General features: G+C 39.0%; 1 protein-coding gene and 1 long non-coding RNA gene across 5 annotated transcripts in view; one reads left to right on the top strand and one right to left on the bottom strand.

Moving 5' to 3' along the window:
• Window positions 1-16,619, bottom strand: part of LOC107142636 — a 154,066-nt gene that overhangs the window by 52,014 nt on the left and 85,433 nt on the right. The window lies entirely within an intron of this gene.
• Window positions 13,440-14,564, top strand: Zfp42 (ZFP42 zinc finger protein). Its single transcript, XM_015485997.2, has one exon. It carries the CDS (start codon window positions 13,794-13,796, stop codon window positions 14,562-14,564), a length of 771 nt encoding a protein of 256 aa, XP_015341483.1. The 5' UTR covers window positions 13,440-13,793.

The following is a 16,619-nucleotide window of genomic DNA, read 5'->3' as shown; positions in this document are numbered from 1 at the left end:
CAAAGAGTAGTGGTGGTCAGTTTAGTCTGATAGCTTAAGCTTCAAAAGAGCTGTTTGATATGGAGTAGAGGAAGGAAAAAGAGGTCTGGAGTGAACAGTGGAGAAAAAGGACAATCCTTGCCCCATGGAGTAGGATGATGCATGGGAACAGAGAGCGGCTGACCTGAGTGGACTCCACGGGAAGCCACATCTTCCAGTTTCTTAGAACTAAATTATGAAGAGTTTGAAGATTAAAAACATTTTGCAGCCAGGCATGGTGGTGCACACCTATGGCCCTAGAGGCTCCGGAGGCTGAGGCAGGAGGATCATGAGTTCAAAACCAGCCTCAGCAATTTACCGAGGCCCTACACAATTTAGTGAGATCCTGTCTCTAAATAAATATAAAAAGGGTGGGGGATGTGGCTAAGTGGTTAAGCACCCCTGAGTTCAATTCCCAGTACCAAAAAAAAAAAAAAAGAAAGAGAAAGAAAAACTTTGTAGATAATAGCTAAAATATGAGGCATAGAGGAGGAAAGATTTGGGAGTTCTGGAAATTCCTGAGATTCAGTAATCTAAGGAGATGTACATCTAAGGAGAAAGAAAGTTCAGTGTAGGGGGATGACTGGAGAGTTTCTCCCATGTGTAGTGACTGTGGTAAAATGGAATAATTGCTAAACTACCAATTACTATGCAAATGAGAGTAGAATTTTGCAAAAAGAACTAACCCTACTCTCAACTAGGGTTGAATAGTTAAGGGGCCAGTAAACTTTTTCCGTAAAAGGTCAGATAACAAATATTTTAGTTTCCATGTAAGAATTCCTCAGCTCTGGCACTAAAGAATAGTGCAAAAATAGTCATATTCAATAGGATTGAAACTGAATGGTTCGGTTTCAACCACATTTTATCTAGGGTTATGGGCCTTCTAATTTCAGACAATTTTCAATATCAAGAATTTTTTAAAATTTTTTGTTCAATCATTTAAAAATGTAAAAAGCTTTCCTAGCTCATGGCAGGCAGTAGGTCAGGTATGAAAAAGAGCCATAATTTGACTACGTCTGGAATAGATTCGTAAGTAGAGGGTAAAATGGAAGGAGAGGTTGGAACCAGATTAGTGAGTCAAGAGTTTGTACTTTAGAGGGATGGGGTAGTAGGCTTTAGAATCTATTCATGGGGCTGGGGATGTGGCTCAAGCGGTAGCACGCTCGCCTGGCATGCGTGCGGCCCGGGTTCTATCCTCAGCACCACATACAAACAAAGATGTTGTGTCCGCTGAAAACTAAAAAATAAATATTAAAAAATTCTCTCTCTCTCTCTTTCTCTCTCTCTCTCTTAAAAAAAAAAAAGAATCTATTCAAAATCAGAGGCAAAGGATAAGATCTCATCAGTGTTTCAAGAAGATAAGTGGTTAGTTGGGCACACTGGTGCATACCTGTAATACCAGCAACTCAGGAGACTGAGACAGGAAGATTGCATGTTCAGAACCAGCCTCAGCAACTTAGAGAAACCCTGATTCTAAATAAAAAACTAAAAGGTCTGGGAATGTAGCTCAGTGGTAAAGTGCCCCTGGTTCAATCCCTAGTACAAAAAAAAAAAAAAGCTATCCCAAAACTCACTGCTAACCTTCACCCCACAGCCTCTATTAAAACGTCAAGACAAAAAAGCCTGATCAAATTATATTTCCTATCTTTCCTATTCTCTATACTACTAACAACAATCATCATATTCTATTTCCATGTGTAATTTCAATAACAATGAAAATACTAAGAAAAAGAAGAAAGAAAGAAACAAAGGAAGGAAGGAAGGAAGGAAGGAAGGAAGGAAGGAAGGAAGGAAGGAAGGAAGGAAATGGTTGAAGTAGGAAGGAGGGATTGGAAAGATAAGAGATTGGGTGCCAAGTGTCAGTTTTAAGTGGCACTTCTATAGAGGAGTATAAATGCCCAGGGACTCCTTTGTTTGAGAAACTATAAGTGATCATATTGAAAAAAAATATTAATATACAATTTTAGTTTCTTTCTGAACGTACTGCGAGGAAGGAAAACATATCAACTTAACAAAAAGAGCAGTCCAATATCCTGAAATAGAACTGTGAAAACGCTTGCAGGCAGAGGAAAAAACACTTGGAGGCCACAGAGACAGAAAGGAAAAGAGTATCAGGATCATTAAGGAGCCTTAACCAGCAGAGCTCAGACTTCAAGAACACGACCCAGGGATGCTGGTACAGAAACTACGTGTGTGGGCAGGGGCGCAGGGCTCACACCAGCAAACAGCAGGGAGTACAAAGTCCAAGAGCATGATTCCGTGTAGAACCAAGGTAAACTTATTTTCTCTTGGATTTTGAGAATTGTTCTCTATGACAATTTCATAAAACAGAATTTTTCTTTGACTTTTATGACTGACCGTTCCAGGTGAAACCCCAGGGACCGAGGGAAGGAGTATCCCCATCCTAGAGGTTCCAAGCAATTCACACACAGCAAGGCACAGCTGAGACCCATTCCTAGGATTCCTGGGATTGAGCCAGCTAGAAACACTGCCAGTGCCCTACTGACCACAGTAGTTGTTCTTGGCTCCCTTCTAAGGTGAATATAGACACACCCAGAAAGCCTGCCATTGGGCATCTAGTCCAGATTGTGTTCATCAGAAGGAAAACTTCCAGCAAAAGAAAGTCGATCAGATCAGTGCCTAGCAGAAAATTCACCAAAGCCTGGCTCCTTCCCTGTTAGGGGGAGACACAGTCCTTCAACAGTACTCTTCTCTTGAATTATTTATAGCCAGCTCCTCATTTAAATCCTACTTTAGCTTTTCCTCTTCAGATACTGCACTTCTAAACTGGAGCATTCAAATTTTGGGCCCTCTTTTCTATCTGTACCCTCCTGAAGCACTCAGCTCTTAAAACCATCTATAGTGAAAAAGGTCATGTTTCTGCACATGAAAATAATAAATACACCTTGGAGGTTTTTTAAGAACTCAACTGAGGAAACTCATGTACTTACAACTTAAACTGAGATTGGAACAAAGCAAAGCCAAGTTTGTAATAATCTGTGGCAAAGAATTGCAGAGAGAAGAAAGACATGCAAAAGTCTTGTCAATGCGTCTAGCATCACTGTGGAACAAGAGAATGGCTTGGCTTGAGCAGAAAAAGGAGCCAACTGAGGCTGAAGGGGGAGGCTAAGGCCAGATCGCCTGGTACTTTCTAAGACAGAAAGGCAAGTAAATTTCTTCTAAGGGAAATGGGAAGCCATTGGAGAAAATGGCATCACATCTGTCTTTCTAAAAGATCACTTTTACACTTTTTCATTCTATCAATGGTGTTTCTTTCAGGTTTTTTTTTTTTTTTTTTTTGGTACTGGGGACTGAACCCAGGGGCACTTTACCACTGTGCTACATTCCCAGTTGCTGAGAGCCACGGCCGAGTCTGTATGGTCCCTGGCATTTTGCCAACAGTATTGATTGACAGGCGAGGCATTACTATCCGCCTCTGCCGCAACTTTTGAGTTCTCGCACTATTTTGGAGTTCTCCTGGGGATTTCCGGGGATTCCCCGAGAGTTCCCATTGGTTGGGGAAGTGCAGGAGGAGGGATTTCCGAGAGAGATATTTCCGGCTGGGGGTTCCTGGAGAAGCCTCGTGGCGTTCGGGAGGATTCCCCGGGAGCTGTGTGAAGTGTTTTCCTGCAGTTTAAAAATAAAGTTTGTTCCTGCTTCAGTGGCTCGTGATTTGTGCCCAGCCAGACTGCGGCACCCAGTTGCTTTTTTTTTTTTTTAATTTTATTTTTTTATTTTGAGGCAGGGTCTTACTAGGTTGCTTAGGCTCTCGCTAAATTGCTGAGGCTGGCTTCCAATTTATGATCCTCCTGTCTCAGCCTCCTGAGTTGCTGGGATTATAGGCATGCACCACTGTGTCCAGCCCTATTCATAATTTTAATATCATTCAATTTATTTTTTTCCTTTGTATTCAGTACTTTTGGGTATTGCTGAAGAAATCTCTCCTAGCTCTTAATGTAAGATACTCTCCCAGTTTCCTTCTAAAAGTAGTACTTTTTACCTTTTACAATTATATCTAAAATGTATCTGGAACTTACCTTTTTGTGTATGGTGTGAGTTAGGGGTCAAGATTCCTTTCTCCCCCACGTGGAGAGCCGGTTGACTCAGCATTGTTTATGGAAACACCTGCCTTTTCCCACTGCTCCTTCAGATTGCTTTGTCATATCAGGTTACCTGTAGATGTGTTTCTGGGCTCTATTTTATGATCTATCTGTCCTTCCATCATTTTAACAAACTTTATTTAAAAAGTTAAATGCTGCAAATTTAGAAAGATGGATGTTGCTAGAAAACAATTCTTACATAATTAATCTCAGCTTCACCGCTTCATTTTCTTGGTACAGGAGAATAAAACCCACCTTGAGTAAATCCACCTTGAAACCAGAAGGGCTACACCTTTTATTTATGCATAAGGTAGATCACCTAAACAAACCTTCTCTAAAGCAGATTTGGTGGATTTTTTTTTACGACTCAATAATATAAAATATTTATGTTAAAAAAAAAGACTGAGTGATTCACGTTCCCATATTTACCCTTTTAGATCCATTTCTAACCATACACATTAGCAAATTATATTTCTCACACTTTTTTGACTATAACAAAATGCTGATTGCTACCCATTAATTAGTTCCAACTCAGTTTGAGAAATGGCTTTAGATTCTAAAATTCCATAAAAGAAAAGAAACAAGCTAAGAAACAAAACCAATGGCTATAAAGGCTACACATAACTATGTGCCCCAGAGCTATTTATTTTATACATTTTTCTTTGCTGAAATAAGACCGGATCAGTATTACTTACAAGTTGATGTTCACAATTTATTCTCACCACTTCAAACATAATACTAACCTGAAACCCACCTGTTCTACAGTTTCCCTATGTGGAGCAAATAGACTTTATAAAATCTGGAGAATCCAATATGCCAGTGATTTTCTCCTGCAGAGATGTGCACTCTATTAGTTCTCCACTTAATTGCATCTAAAAGTAATGTTAAATAACTGGTTATGTGACATAAAATAAAATCCTTAAAGCCAGAGTAATTCAACATAGGGAGAGAGAGCATTGGGTTTCCAAAAAAAAAAAGTCTCTTTGAAAGATGCTATTTTCAACCTGAATCTTGAAAAAGGTATAAACCTGGAATCCTGAGATGGGGGTGAATTTAAGAGGGGGAGTGTTACAGGGAAGGATATTCCAAGGTGTACATTACATTTTCTGAGTTAGAACTGAGATTGGATTGTGCAGTTTATGTCTACAATTTAACTAGGTCCTAAATGTAAAATGATATCCTGGAACAGGTAAAAAGTACACAAGTAGAAAAACTGTTGAAATTCAAAATAGAGTCTAGAGTTTAGTTAGTAGTACAGTACATTTGTTAAACTCCTAGTTTTAATGAATGTATATAGGGGAAGCTGGGTGAATTATATATAGGAACTCTCTATAATATCTTTTTAATCATCTATAAATTAAAAAGGGGGTGGAGTATGAGAGATGATCTTAAGTTAGAACAAGCTCAGAAAATTACTCCAGATGAGCCTAATTTTAGCAGGTTCTTTAACTAAAAGGCAAGGAATATTTAGAGGAAAGGAAGCTACACAAATAGTTGACTTAGACCTTTCAGGCTGCTATAATGAAGTAGACAGGGTAACTTATGAGCAACAAAAATGTATTGTTCCCAGTTCTAGAGTCTGGAAAGATCAAGGCACCAGGCGATTTGGTATCTGCTGAGAGCCTACCTCCTAAAGACAATACCTTCTATGTGTCCTCATATAGTAGAAGGGCAAAAAGCTTTTCTCAGGCACCTTTTATAAGGGCAGTGATTCTATTCATGAGATCTGAACCCTCATGACCTAATCACTTCCCAAGGCCATATGTCATTTTACTACCATCACACTGGGGGTTAGATTTCGATGCATGAATTTTGAAGGACACAGACATTCAGACAGAGCAAAAGTTTAATTTTTTTTTTTTTTTTTTGGTACCAGGGATTGAACTCAGGGGCCACTAAGCCATATCCCCAGCCCTATTTTGTATTTTTTATTTAGAGACAGGGTCTCACTGAGTTGCTTAGCACCTCACTTTTGTAGAGGCTGGCTTTGAACTCAGGATCCTCCTGCTTCAGCCTTCTGAGCTGCTGGGATTACAGGCTTTCGTCACTGTACCCAACTATAGTTCACTCTTAAGAGGAAAAAAGAATCTTATGAAGTTGACAACAAAACAGCATTAAGAAATCAAAGTCTGAGAAGAATCTGACATAAAAACCTGTGTACTTAGGCCCACCACTAAACCCTCATAGAGAAGATGAAACATGATGATATTTGTGTGGCCATAGTTTTCACCTAAATAGCACAAACATTTGTGAAAAGGTGTGACAGTATGATAACAAAGTTCATTCATCTCAGTGTTAAGTAACAAACATCTTCCATTTAGATTTTTTAAAAAATTAAAAATAAATAACAAACAAATGTGCCTTAGCATGCCCTTTTAAAAACCATATTCGACTATCAAATTCCATGTAGAAATATATATTATTGACTGTGGGGTTCCTCTCATCCGGTGGAAACTCTAAAACTGAAGCCAGAATTAGACAGGCAGTCACTATAGATATGTAAATCGCATCCAGGAGGTCGCATCCAGGAGGCCAATTTTGAGTAAGTCCAGCAAGTTGGAGACTGTCCCCTGAGGCATTGAGATGTTAATTCCTTTAGAGCCCTTCCTCCATCCTTATCAAGAACCTCCCCCTGCTCATACCAGTTGCTAAGGTAACTTGTCCCAGGAATTGCCCCCCCACCCCCCAGCTATAAAGTTGTTAATTAATGTGTCCTGGGCTGCACCATCCTGCCCTTCCCCCTTCAGCTCATCTGTTCCTCACCCTTTGTTGGCCCTCCCACGGAGCATTTCCTAGGCCTGGTCAAATGCCTGGTCCACATAGGCAGTGAGGAGAAAGATAAGGGGGAGGAGGTAGAAGAACAAAGAAAACATAGAACATATAAAAAGGGTAGAACTAGGACACCAGCTATGGCCCCCTTCTCCCTCCTGAGAGAAGTCTAGGTTACCCCTTTATAAATAAACCCTCCTTTATATGCTTGCCTCAGCGAGCTTCTCTAATGTTCAGACTTCAACATGTGAGGGAGCAGAACTCGTATCAATACCACATTAATAAGCTCTTTAAACAATTGACTGAACTTGGAAAAATTAACTTTATATTTAAATTTTGTTTCAGGATAGCAAGATTTGGGGTCTAAAGTCTGCTGCATAAATTTAATACTTGTGTGGTTTTGAATAAGGCATTTATCATAACTGACTTTCCATTTCCTCATTCATAAAGTGGATAATAACAATTCATAAGGTTGCTATCGGGATCAAACAAGTTTGAAAAAGTATTATAAATCACAGCAAATAATGGGAAGGATTTTTTAATGAAAAATACAACTGTGGAGTTTGTGAAATACTATACTAGACCACAATGACACATCTCAAAGAATTAAGCATACTAGGGCTCTAATCTGAGTTTAGCCAGTAAAATTTCGTTGTACCTCAGGGCTATCATTTGAAAATGCCAATGAAATTATAACAGTAAAGTAATAATAACCATTTTGAAAACACGATTTCAAGATAAAATGAGACTGTGCATGTAAAGCAATCAATTAATATTAGCTAAATCAAATGGAAATAGACTGAGTCCCGGTAATGAAATGATATTTTTCAAGTTTAAGGTCAATAAGCATTTGTGGATGATGCATTTTTTTTACTCCCCCATTCCCATTCATCTTGGGGTACAGATATAAATTTTTATCATGTCTCCTAGGCTCTGGAGCTGGACTTGCTCCTCCTCTCCATACTGCCTCACTCTTCCCACTTCCATACCTAAATTTCCTTTCTATTGTCAGGGAGATTATGCCCTCCAAACTGTCCTGCTTCAGATCACAGCAGGGAAACCTTCCCAGAATCTCAGGATTTTCTCCTATTAGTGCTTCACATTACACCAAAGCCTTAGGCTCCTGGTATCAATGGATAGGTACATTTTGATATTTAAAACCTTGGTTAATTGACTGGGATCCTCTGACTGTCTTTATTTAAAATTTGGATATTTTGTTCATCAGGGACTTTTGCACTAATTTTAATTGTAGAAAATATGGAATTAGCCAGACATAGTGGTACATGCCTGTATAATCCCAGTGACTCAGAAGGCTGAGGAGGGAGGACCCCAAATTCAAAGCTAGCCTCAGCAATTTAGCAAGGCCCTAAGCACGCTTTCTTACTTTCTTTTTCTTTTTTTTTTATGGTATTGAACCTAGGGCCTTTTGCATGGGAGGCAAGCACTCTACCAACTGAGCTACATCCCCTTCCTGGCCCTAGGCATCTTAACGAGATCCTGTCTCAAAAAATAAAAAGGGCTGGGGATATGGCTCAGTGGATAAGCTCTTCTGGGTTCAATCCTCAGTACCAAAAAATAAAATAATTTAAAATGTGAAATTAAAATATGGTTAATTTTGATTACTGAGTTTTTTGGCATCCCTTAAATTTGCTGTGGATCAGCAAGTTACTGGCTTCATCTTACCTTTGGTCCTACCAGTTTGGCCTGCAAATTCTAGGAGGCCAGGTATCATATCCCCAGGGCCTAGAACAGTGACCCACCTACAGAAGAAACTCAAATCTATGTAAAGTGAATTAATACCTACGTATAATTTTTTGTTTTCTAAATCTGAAAATATTAGTTTATAATACACATAAATTCTCAAAAATACAATTTTTTAAAAAAATGACTATGATGTTATTGGTAGAAGAATTACAATGGTTAATATTTGAGCAATTCAAAAACTTCTCAACTCTCTATACCACCCTTTGTGGTCAGTTTCAAAAAGCAGTATGCTTTTCTTTCACATTTAATTGGTCCCTAACTCATTTTGAAGAAACTAAATTTCCCTTGAGCTGATTTCATATGATAGATGAGTTAATTCATTTTGTTTACTTTTTTTTTTTTTTTACCAGGGATTGATCTCAGTGGCACTGGACAACTGAGCCACATCACCAGTCCTATTTTGTATTTTTTATTTAGAGACAGGGTCTCACTGAGTTGCTTAGTGCCTTGCGTTGCTGAGGCTGGCTTTGAACTTGCTATCGTCCTGTCTCAGGCTCAGGATTACAGGTGTACACCATTGCACCTGGCTCTGTCTTTACTTTTTAAGAGCCACAGAAAGTAGAGTCATATCATAATGGGATGAAAACTAATGTATGCATTACATTAGTAGGTGGATATAAGATGTAATTTTAGATTATCTAAAGGTGAGCCATGTCCTAAATAAACCAAGTGAGCAGAGAGATTGTGGTAGGGAGAGGGGATTATAAATTAATCTGATTTTTGTGTGTACTATGGCAATAGTTAAGGAAGTGATAACAAAAGGGTGTGGTTCTAATGAAGTAGGCTGAAGAGAGGAGTGTTTCTGTTTGAGTAAGTCTGTCCATCCAGTAAAGAAAGGGACTTAGTGTCATTGCATTGAAAATCATGGAAAGAATGCTTTGCTCAAGATTCTTGGGTTCATTGAAGTTGTATTTCTTTCTTTCTTTTTTTTTATTGGTGCATAACAATTATACAGAATAGTGCATTTCATTGTAGTATATTTTTAAAGGCATATAACATATTTTGATCAATTTTATTCCTGGTACTTTCTCTTGCCCCGCTCTCCTAACTCCTGGCCCCCTTTTCCTACCCTCCTGGTCTCCCTTCTATTTTCATGAGATCCCTTTCTTTCCTTTTTTCCACTAGCTTCCACACATGAGAGAAAAATATTAAAACCCAGGCATTTATATTTTTATCACCAAAAAGGGGGGGGGGGCTGGTGCCCACCTATGTGAGAATTTGGCCTGTGTGGTTTCTAAAATAACCATTGCGAGACATCAAGAGACCAGAAGAGAGGTGGTTTTTTGTTGTTGTTTTTGTTTTGTTTAATATTTCTGCCTTCAATCTTCGTAGTGACCCATGTCTATAATCCCAGCCAATCAAAGATTGATGCAGTCCCCGCAGCTCTGGAGGCTGAGGCAAGAGGATGGAAAGTTCAAATTCAGCCTCAGTAAATTAGGCTATCTCACAATTAAAAATAGAAAGGGCTGGGTTAAGCTCAGTGTTTAAGTGCACCTGGGTTCAATCAGCAGCATAACAAGGATTAAAAAAAGGATGATGCAGGAGAATCCCAAGCTCCAAGAAGGGGCTAATTTTGGCAATTTAGCAAGACATCTCAAAGTAAAACAGAAAAGGCTGGAATGTAGATCAGTGGTGGACCCCTTGCCTAGAATGTGCAAGGCCCTGGGTTCCCTTCCTACTAGGAGGGCTAGGTGGGGAGATGAATATATATACACACATGCATTTCTGCCTTCAGAAATTCACCTGTGAATACAATGTTTTCAGGTAAGGAGCTAAGGAAGTTTTATCTAAACTTTGATTTAAATGCACGGGATGCCTGTTTACTTAGTGGGGGATACTGTAACAGGGGTTCATGTTCATTTGATGCTTTTACTATATCCCTTGTGGCTTTGAAACATACTTTTTTTCCCCCCAATCTTTTTTCCCCTAAACTACTTCTTCCTGATCTCTCATCTCTAACATCATTTTCTCTGGATCACTTCTTTAAAAGCCCCCTGTTAACTGTGAATGAGCAGAATCACAGCCTTTGGGACAGGAGTCCCCCGTGTTTCTCCTTTGCTAGCAAAACAATAAAGCTTCTTTTTCCTTTTTCTCCAAACCGTGTTATCGTTATTGGAATAGTATGGGGACAAGGACTGAACTTTGGGCAACAATACCAGCCAATAATAAATAGAAATTTCAAATACATCCCCATTGGAAAATCTTTTCTTTTGCAATCTCACAATTGAAATTGGTTCAAAAACAGAGAGCACAGGACTGCTGCCAGATAGGTGAACCACAGAGAAGCTTTACATCAAAATTTAAGAGGTTTTAAATATTGATTTGGTTTTTGTTTTAATAGTGTGAGTGTATTTATACGAACTGTTAAATTTCAGTAGACCCTATCCAATGGTGAACATTGATTGACCTAAGCTTCCAAGTGAATTACTTCAAGGGATATAAAAGCCACTGGAATAGCTAAGGAAAAAAGAGATGGACAGAGACAGTCAGTTTATTTAGGACTGTTGGAGGAGAAGTGGAGATGGGGAGAGTGCAGGGAGACTTGTGGGTGTGTATTAGAGCAAACTTCCATTTCCAGGAATAAAAATTGCCTCCTACGCTTGATTTGTATTCATTGATACCTAAAAGCTTAAATTTCATTTCACCTACGTTCACTCGTTCAATAGACACCTATTGAGTACGCACTGCGTGCTAAAGCCAGGCGATTGGGATTCAAAGGCTTTTTGGTGCCTGGCTGAGGCCGGGCCACCCGCAGCCACCCGGAAGAAGCGCTTTAACCCCTCCCGCCCCGCTGAAGGTGACGGTGCTCTGGCGGGAGCCAGCGGGTATTTACCTGCAGGCCAGGTGCGGAGCCACACCCATCTCCCCGCCCTCCGTGTCTGGTTGGTGCTTTTCCTCGGAAATTCCAAACTAATGGGCTACACCTACTTTTCAGCCCTGTGGGTGTAGCCCATTTCACTGTGTCCACCTAAAGGAGGTCTAAGGGGTCTGAGAAGCAGAGCACGTGGCATAGTAGACTATGGTTGAGCAGGCAGCAGCAATTCCTTCTTTCTCTTACCTTTGAAAGGAAATGGAATAGAAACTCTTGGGAGCACATCCTAGTTGCATGGGTAAGTCTTGTTTCACGAAACTTTTTTTTCTTTTTTTCTGATATGGGTGCAGGGAAGGGGGATGTATTATAATGTACGAATGAATCGGGTTTATCTAAGTCCAAGCCTGTTTTGATCACTCAACTTCTACGGCTTAGACTGTTGACCGCTAGCTGTTTGGGGACACTGGTCCTATACACTTTTACAAGAGATTTAAGGGAAATAAATACACTTAGAAGGAAGCCAACGAATGCCTGGTTGAAATTTCCTTGAAGTTGCGGTTTGTTTGTTTGTTTTAATTTTGTTTCATTTAATGTAAATATTTTATTCCATTATGGCGAGGTTTATTTTATATTAAAATGTTTAAGTTATTGATAAGACAGTAGGTCTATCTTTTCCTTTCTTTCCCTCCCCACTGATTTTGAGAAATAGCACTACCATCCACCTCAATCAATTACTTTAGCAACCAAAAAAAACAAAGAAAAAAAACCCCGCGACAACAATAAAACCTAGGACAGCTCATTTTCGATTCTTGTTTCTCTTACGCCCTTTATCCAATCCACCAACAAGCTTAAAAGGTCCTAAAACGGGCACACGTGGTGGCTCCCGCCGGTAATCCCAGGGACTCTGGGGGCTGAGGCAGGAGGGTCGCAAGTTGTAGACCAGCCTCTGCAATTTAGTCCCGCTAGTGAATGCTGAGCTCGGGGATGTAAAAGAGCCTAAGAATTGAGGGCAGCCTGAGAAAGCTGAAGTTTTGGTGGGAAACAAGCTTCCATGCTTGTTTGCTTCATTGGAGAGAGTTTATTATTGCTGAATAATAAAACAGGAGCACTAGAGATGGCAAGAGATCAGCTTGGAAAGAAAGGCAAGCATCAAATCAAATTTCAGTTATTTAAAATGGACTGACTAGGAAGAGGGACTTTTGTTTGTGCCTTTATCAGGTACAGGATTGTATCATTAAGCAAACCACTCTTCAAAGAATAGCAGTAACATATTTGTACTGTAAGTTTTAAAGGTTCTTTTATAGTCTTAAGGAAATGTAAAACTTCAGAGCTAAGATAGTTACCCTATGCTTTTACTTTGGCTTGTAGTCAGAAGAGATGGAGTGCCATGGATATTGTGTGCCTTATTTTCTGGATCCCTAACTTCTAGAACATTGGGCAGGCAAACTGTAGCCCATGGGAGAAATCCAGCCTCTCTTGGATTTTTATTGTAATTCAGCCAATCTCATTCTTTTATGGATTATCTGTTGATTACTTCCTGCTACAACAGGATTGAGGAGTTTCAACAGAGATAAGAGAGCACACAAAGCTTAAATCTGGCTTTTTACAGAAAAAGATTGTCATCCCCAGCTTAGTGAGGTTACAGGATCCAACATACACTTACAAAATGGATAAAAGGATTATAAAATAGTACTAATTCATGTTAAGTATTCAGCATGTATATGCTCTGCACCATGAATTGTGCCAAACACTTTACATACATTATTTAATATCAGTTTCACAACCGTTACATAAGAAAACAGGGGCATCTTTATGTACTCCTTCATCCCCTTTGAGTTTTTAATCAGTTGCTACCAAACACCTCAGTAAAGGTTTGCTTGCTTGGCTCTATTTAAGATTGCAAACTTCTACTGAAGAATCACAAACAATATGTAGACAAGAGTAGGGCTAGAACCTTAATGAGTGCACAATAAATATTAGATGAGTCATTAAGTCAGAAAATTTATAGGGTACCCAGATAACCCATCTTATTCCAGGATGCATTTTCTTTTTGGGGGGTGAGAGGGGGTATGGTTATCAGAGAACATGTAAGTGTAGCATTAATTGTAATTGAAAAGTGAGCTCTAGGTCAGTGTTTTAGGTCATTTTCTGTTGATGTCTTTAATATTAGAATATGTTCCAATTCAAGATTATTTTCATAAAGCAGGTATTTGGTGAAGATTACTATTACATGGAAGTGATTGATACTATTTCTGGTGCAAAACTCCTGGACGGAAAGGTGTGCGTAGAAGAACCCTGAAAAAAGTTGAACCAAAGCTAGGCAGGCAGAAATGGAATCCCCCAGCAGGTCATGGGCTGACAATGACAAAGACCCTAGCTGTGAGCTCAGCCCTCTGGCTATTGGAGAGGATGATTTCCAGGACTGTTACATAGAATGCCTACTCAGAGGGGAGTTTTCTGAATCTATCCTGGGAGAAGATTCACTTTTTAAGTCCTTGGACTGCCTGGAGAAAGGATTAGATCAAGACCTTCCCGAGCAGATTTTTGAAGCAGACTCCCTTCTTGAATCTTCTTTGGAATATGTGAAAAAGGGGACAACACCAGAGCTTCCTCAGCAGACCAGTGAAGAGAATTCACGACTTGGGTGTTCTGAATACGGGACAGGCAAAAAGCCTCCTCCCACAGAGAGACCCTGCACCAGCGACATAGCAGATCCGAAACAGCTCACAGGATTTGCTAGAAAGAAGCGAGGAAAAAATACACGCCAAAGAAAGCCGAATAACAAATCTTCCCCGAGAAGTCACATCCCTGTTCCTGGTCCCAAAGATCACGTGTGTGCAGAATGTGGGAGAACATTCTCAGAGAGCTCAAAACTAAAAAGGCATTTTCTGGTTCATACTGGAGAGAAGCCCTATCAGTGCACCTTTGAAGGGTGCGGAAAGCGCTTTTCTCTGGACTTCAATTTGCGAACGCATCTGTGCATCCACACTGGGGAGAAACGTTTTGCGTGTACCTTTCCAGGCTGTGACAAGAGGTTTGTTCAGTCAAATAACCTGAAAGTGCACTTCTTAACTCATTTGAAGACAAAGCAGAATAAATGAGGAAGAAGATGGAAAATAAGCCTCAGATAGAATATAAGCTTTAATGAAAGAGTGACTGGGGACAAATATCCTCGTGGGCTATTATTTCTAGGTAGGATCTTTTAAGTTAAAATTGCAACCATAAAAGGCATGGTTTTAGTGTTACTAAGATGCTCTTCTACTTTGCAATGCCATTTTAGGAACATTGTGTATTCTAGTGTATTTCCAACAGAGAGATCAGGTATATTTACTTCAAAAATGTAATCCTCAATAGCTATTGGATTACTGGATGTGCAACTTGTTTTCATGTACTATACATATGAAGATAACTTAATTTTGTAGTTTCTAATTGTATAGTTTTTAATTTTCAAAAATATACTTCATGATTTGTGTGGTAGTCCTAAATAATGAATATTGTGCAATAGATAAGTCAACAAGTGAGGGGATATTCTTTAAAGCTAAATATAGCTTTTGTTTTCATCATTGTATCAAATTACATTAAAATTGTATATTTGAGTGGTTATTTGATAGTGTTAATCCAATTGAATCCATCTTTAGATATTTCAAAATAAAAGAACATAAAACCCTACAAGTGTGCTAAATCTGGGTTCAAAAAATCAGAACAGCTTACATTAAAAAGAGATATAATTTGGGGTGGGGATATAGCTCTCAGTTGGTAGAGTGCTTACCTCATGCATAAGGCCGTGGGTTCAATCCCCAGCACCACCAAAAAAAAATTGAGATAGAATTCACTTGTCCTTAAAAATAAGCAAAACAGTATAAAGGTTGATATTTGGTATTGGTGAAGCATGTAGTTGACCTTACCCTCATACATGGTAAGGTATAAATGGTTACAGCCATTTTGGAAGATATTTTGCAGGTGTGCTCTGTTAATTTCCTAGGGTTGTCACAGCAATGACACAGACTGGGTGGCTTTAACAGTGGAACTGTATTATCTCATACATAGTTTTGGAGGCTCTCATCCAAAACCAAGAAGGTTGGCAGAGCTGATTGCTTCTGAGGACTAGATCTGGAAGGGTCTATTCCAGGCTCTCTCCTTGGCAAGTTCACATTCTGAGGTACTGGTAGTTGGGACCTAAAAGTATGAATTCTGAGGGGAACACAGAATATGTGCAATATTTCAGCCCCAATATTTTTTATTCCTAGGAATCTGTAGAAATATTTCTACTAATGTAAGAAGGTATTTGTTCAAGGATATTAACTGAATCATATTTGTAATAGTAAGTTCATAATTTTAATGTCCATTAAGAAGAAATAAGTTGCATAAATCATGCCAGATTTTTTTTTTTTTTTTTAAACCCAGTAATAAGATTTGAACACAAGTTTTCAATGACTGTAGGCAGACACTCCTAACAAACACTTTGAACTCCCAGTCTGGCAATCAAACTTTGAAGGAACTCTCTACATTAATATTATAAATAATCAGGTATAGTTAAAATGTTCTTTAATATTTAAGATACCTGGAAATTATGCTAATAGGTACATAAATTTAACAGCTTTCGGGGGGGGGGGAGGCACAGTGAATAAATAAATGAATTAACTTAAAAGACTAATAATCTTGATTTTAGAAATGCCAAAAAGTAAGTATTTTAAAGTAAAAACAAAAATTAAGCCAAGTTCAGTGGTGCACACCTGTAATCCCAGTGACTTGTGAGGCTGAGGCAGGAGGATCATAAGTTTGATACCTGCCTCAGCAATTTAGCAAGGCACTGAGCAATTTAGGGCTTAAATTTTGACTTCAGTATGAGCTAGTTACTGGGGACTTATAGAATTTTGCTTTTTAATTTATAATATATTTGGTGTGGATTTTCTACCATCACTTCTGTAGCAACGTGGGTCTTAAGTCTCTAAAAGAACATTAGGTACATAATCCACTCACAAGTTTAGCATTTCCCTAAAACAAGCACCTGAGTATAGAATTTAGGATTGGAATTTGGTATTTAATCAAGATGATGAAGCATGTATGTTTGTCTAGTTTTTGCTTTGACAGCAGTGTGTTTGATTGGGTCCTCTATGGATTTCAACTTCATAGTTGCATAAGACACTGCATCTCTG

The sequence above is a fragment of the Marmota marmota genome, unplaced genomic scaffold, assembly GCF_001458135.2.
Source record: "Marmota marmota marmota unplaced genomic scaffold, marMar, whole genome shotgun sequence".
Lineage (NCBI taxonomy): Eukaryota > Metazoa > Chordata > Mammalia > Rodentia > Sciuridae > Marmota > Marmota marmota.
The sequence above is the reverse complement of the archived record's forward strand: the minus strand, read 5'-3'. Positions and strand labels throughout refer to the sequence as shown.

Coding starts and splice junctions, on each gene's coding strand:
- Zfp42 (XM_015485997.2), top strand. CDS start 13,794: ATGGAATCCCCCAGCAGGTCATGGGCTGACAATGACAAAGACCCTAGC.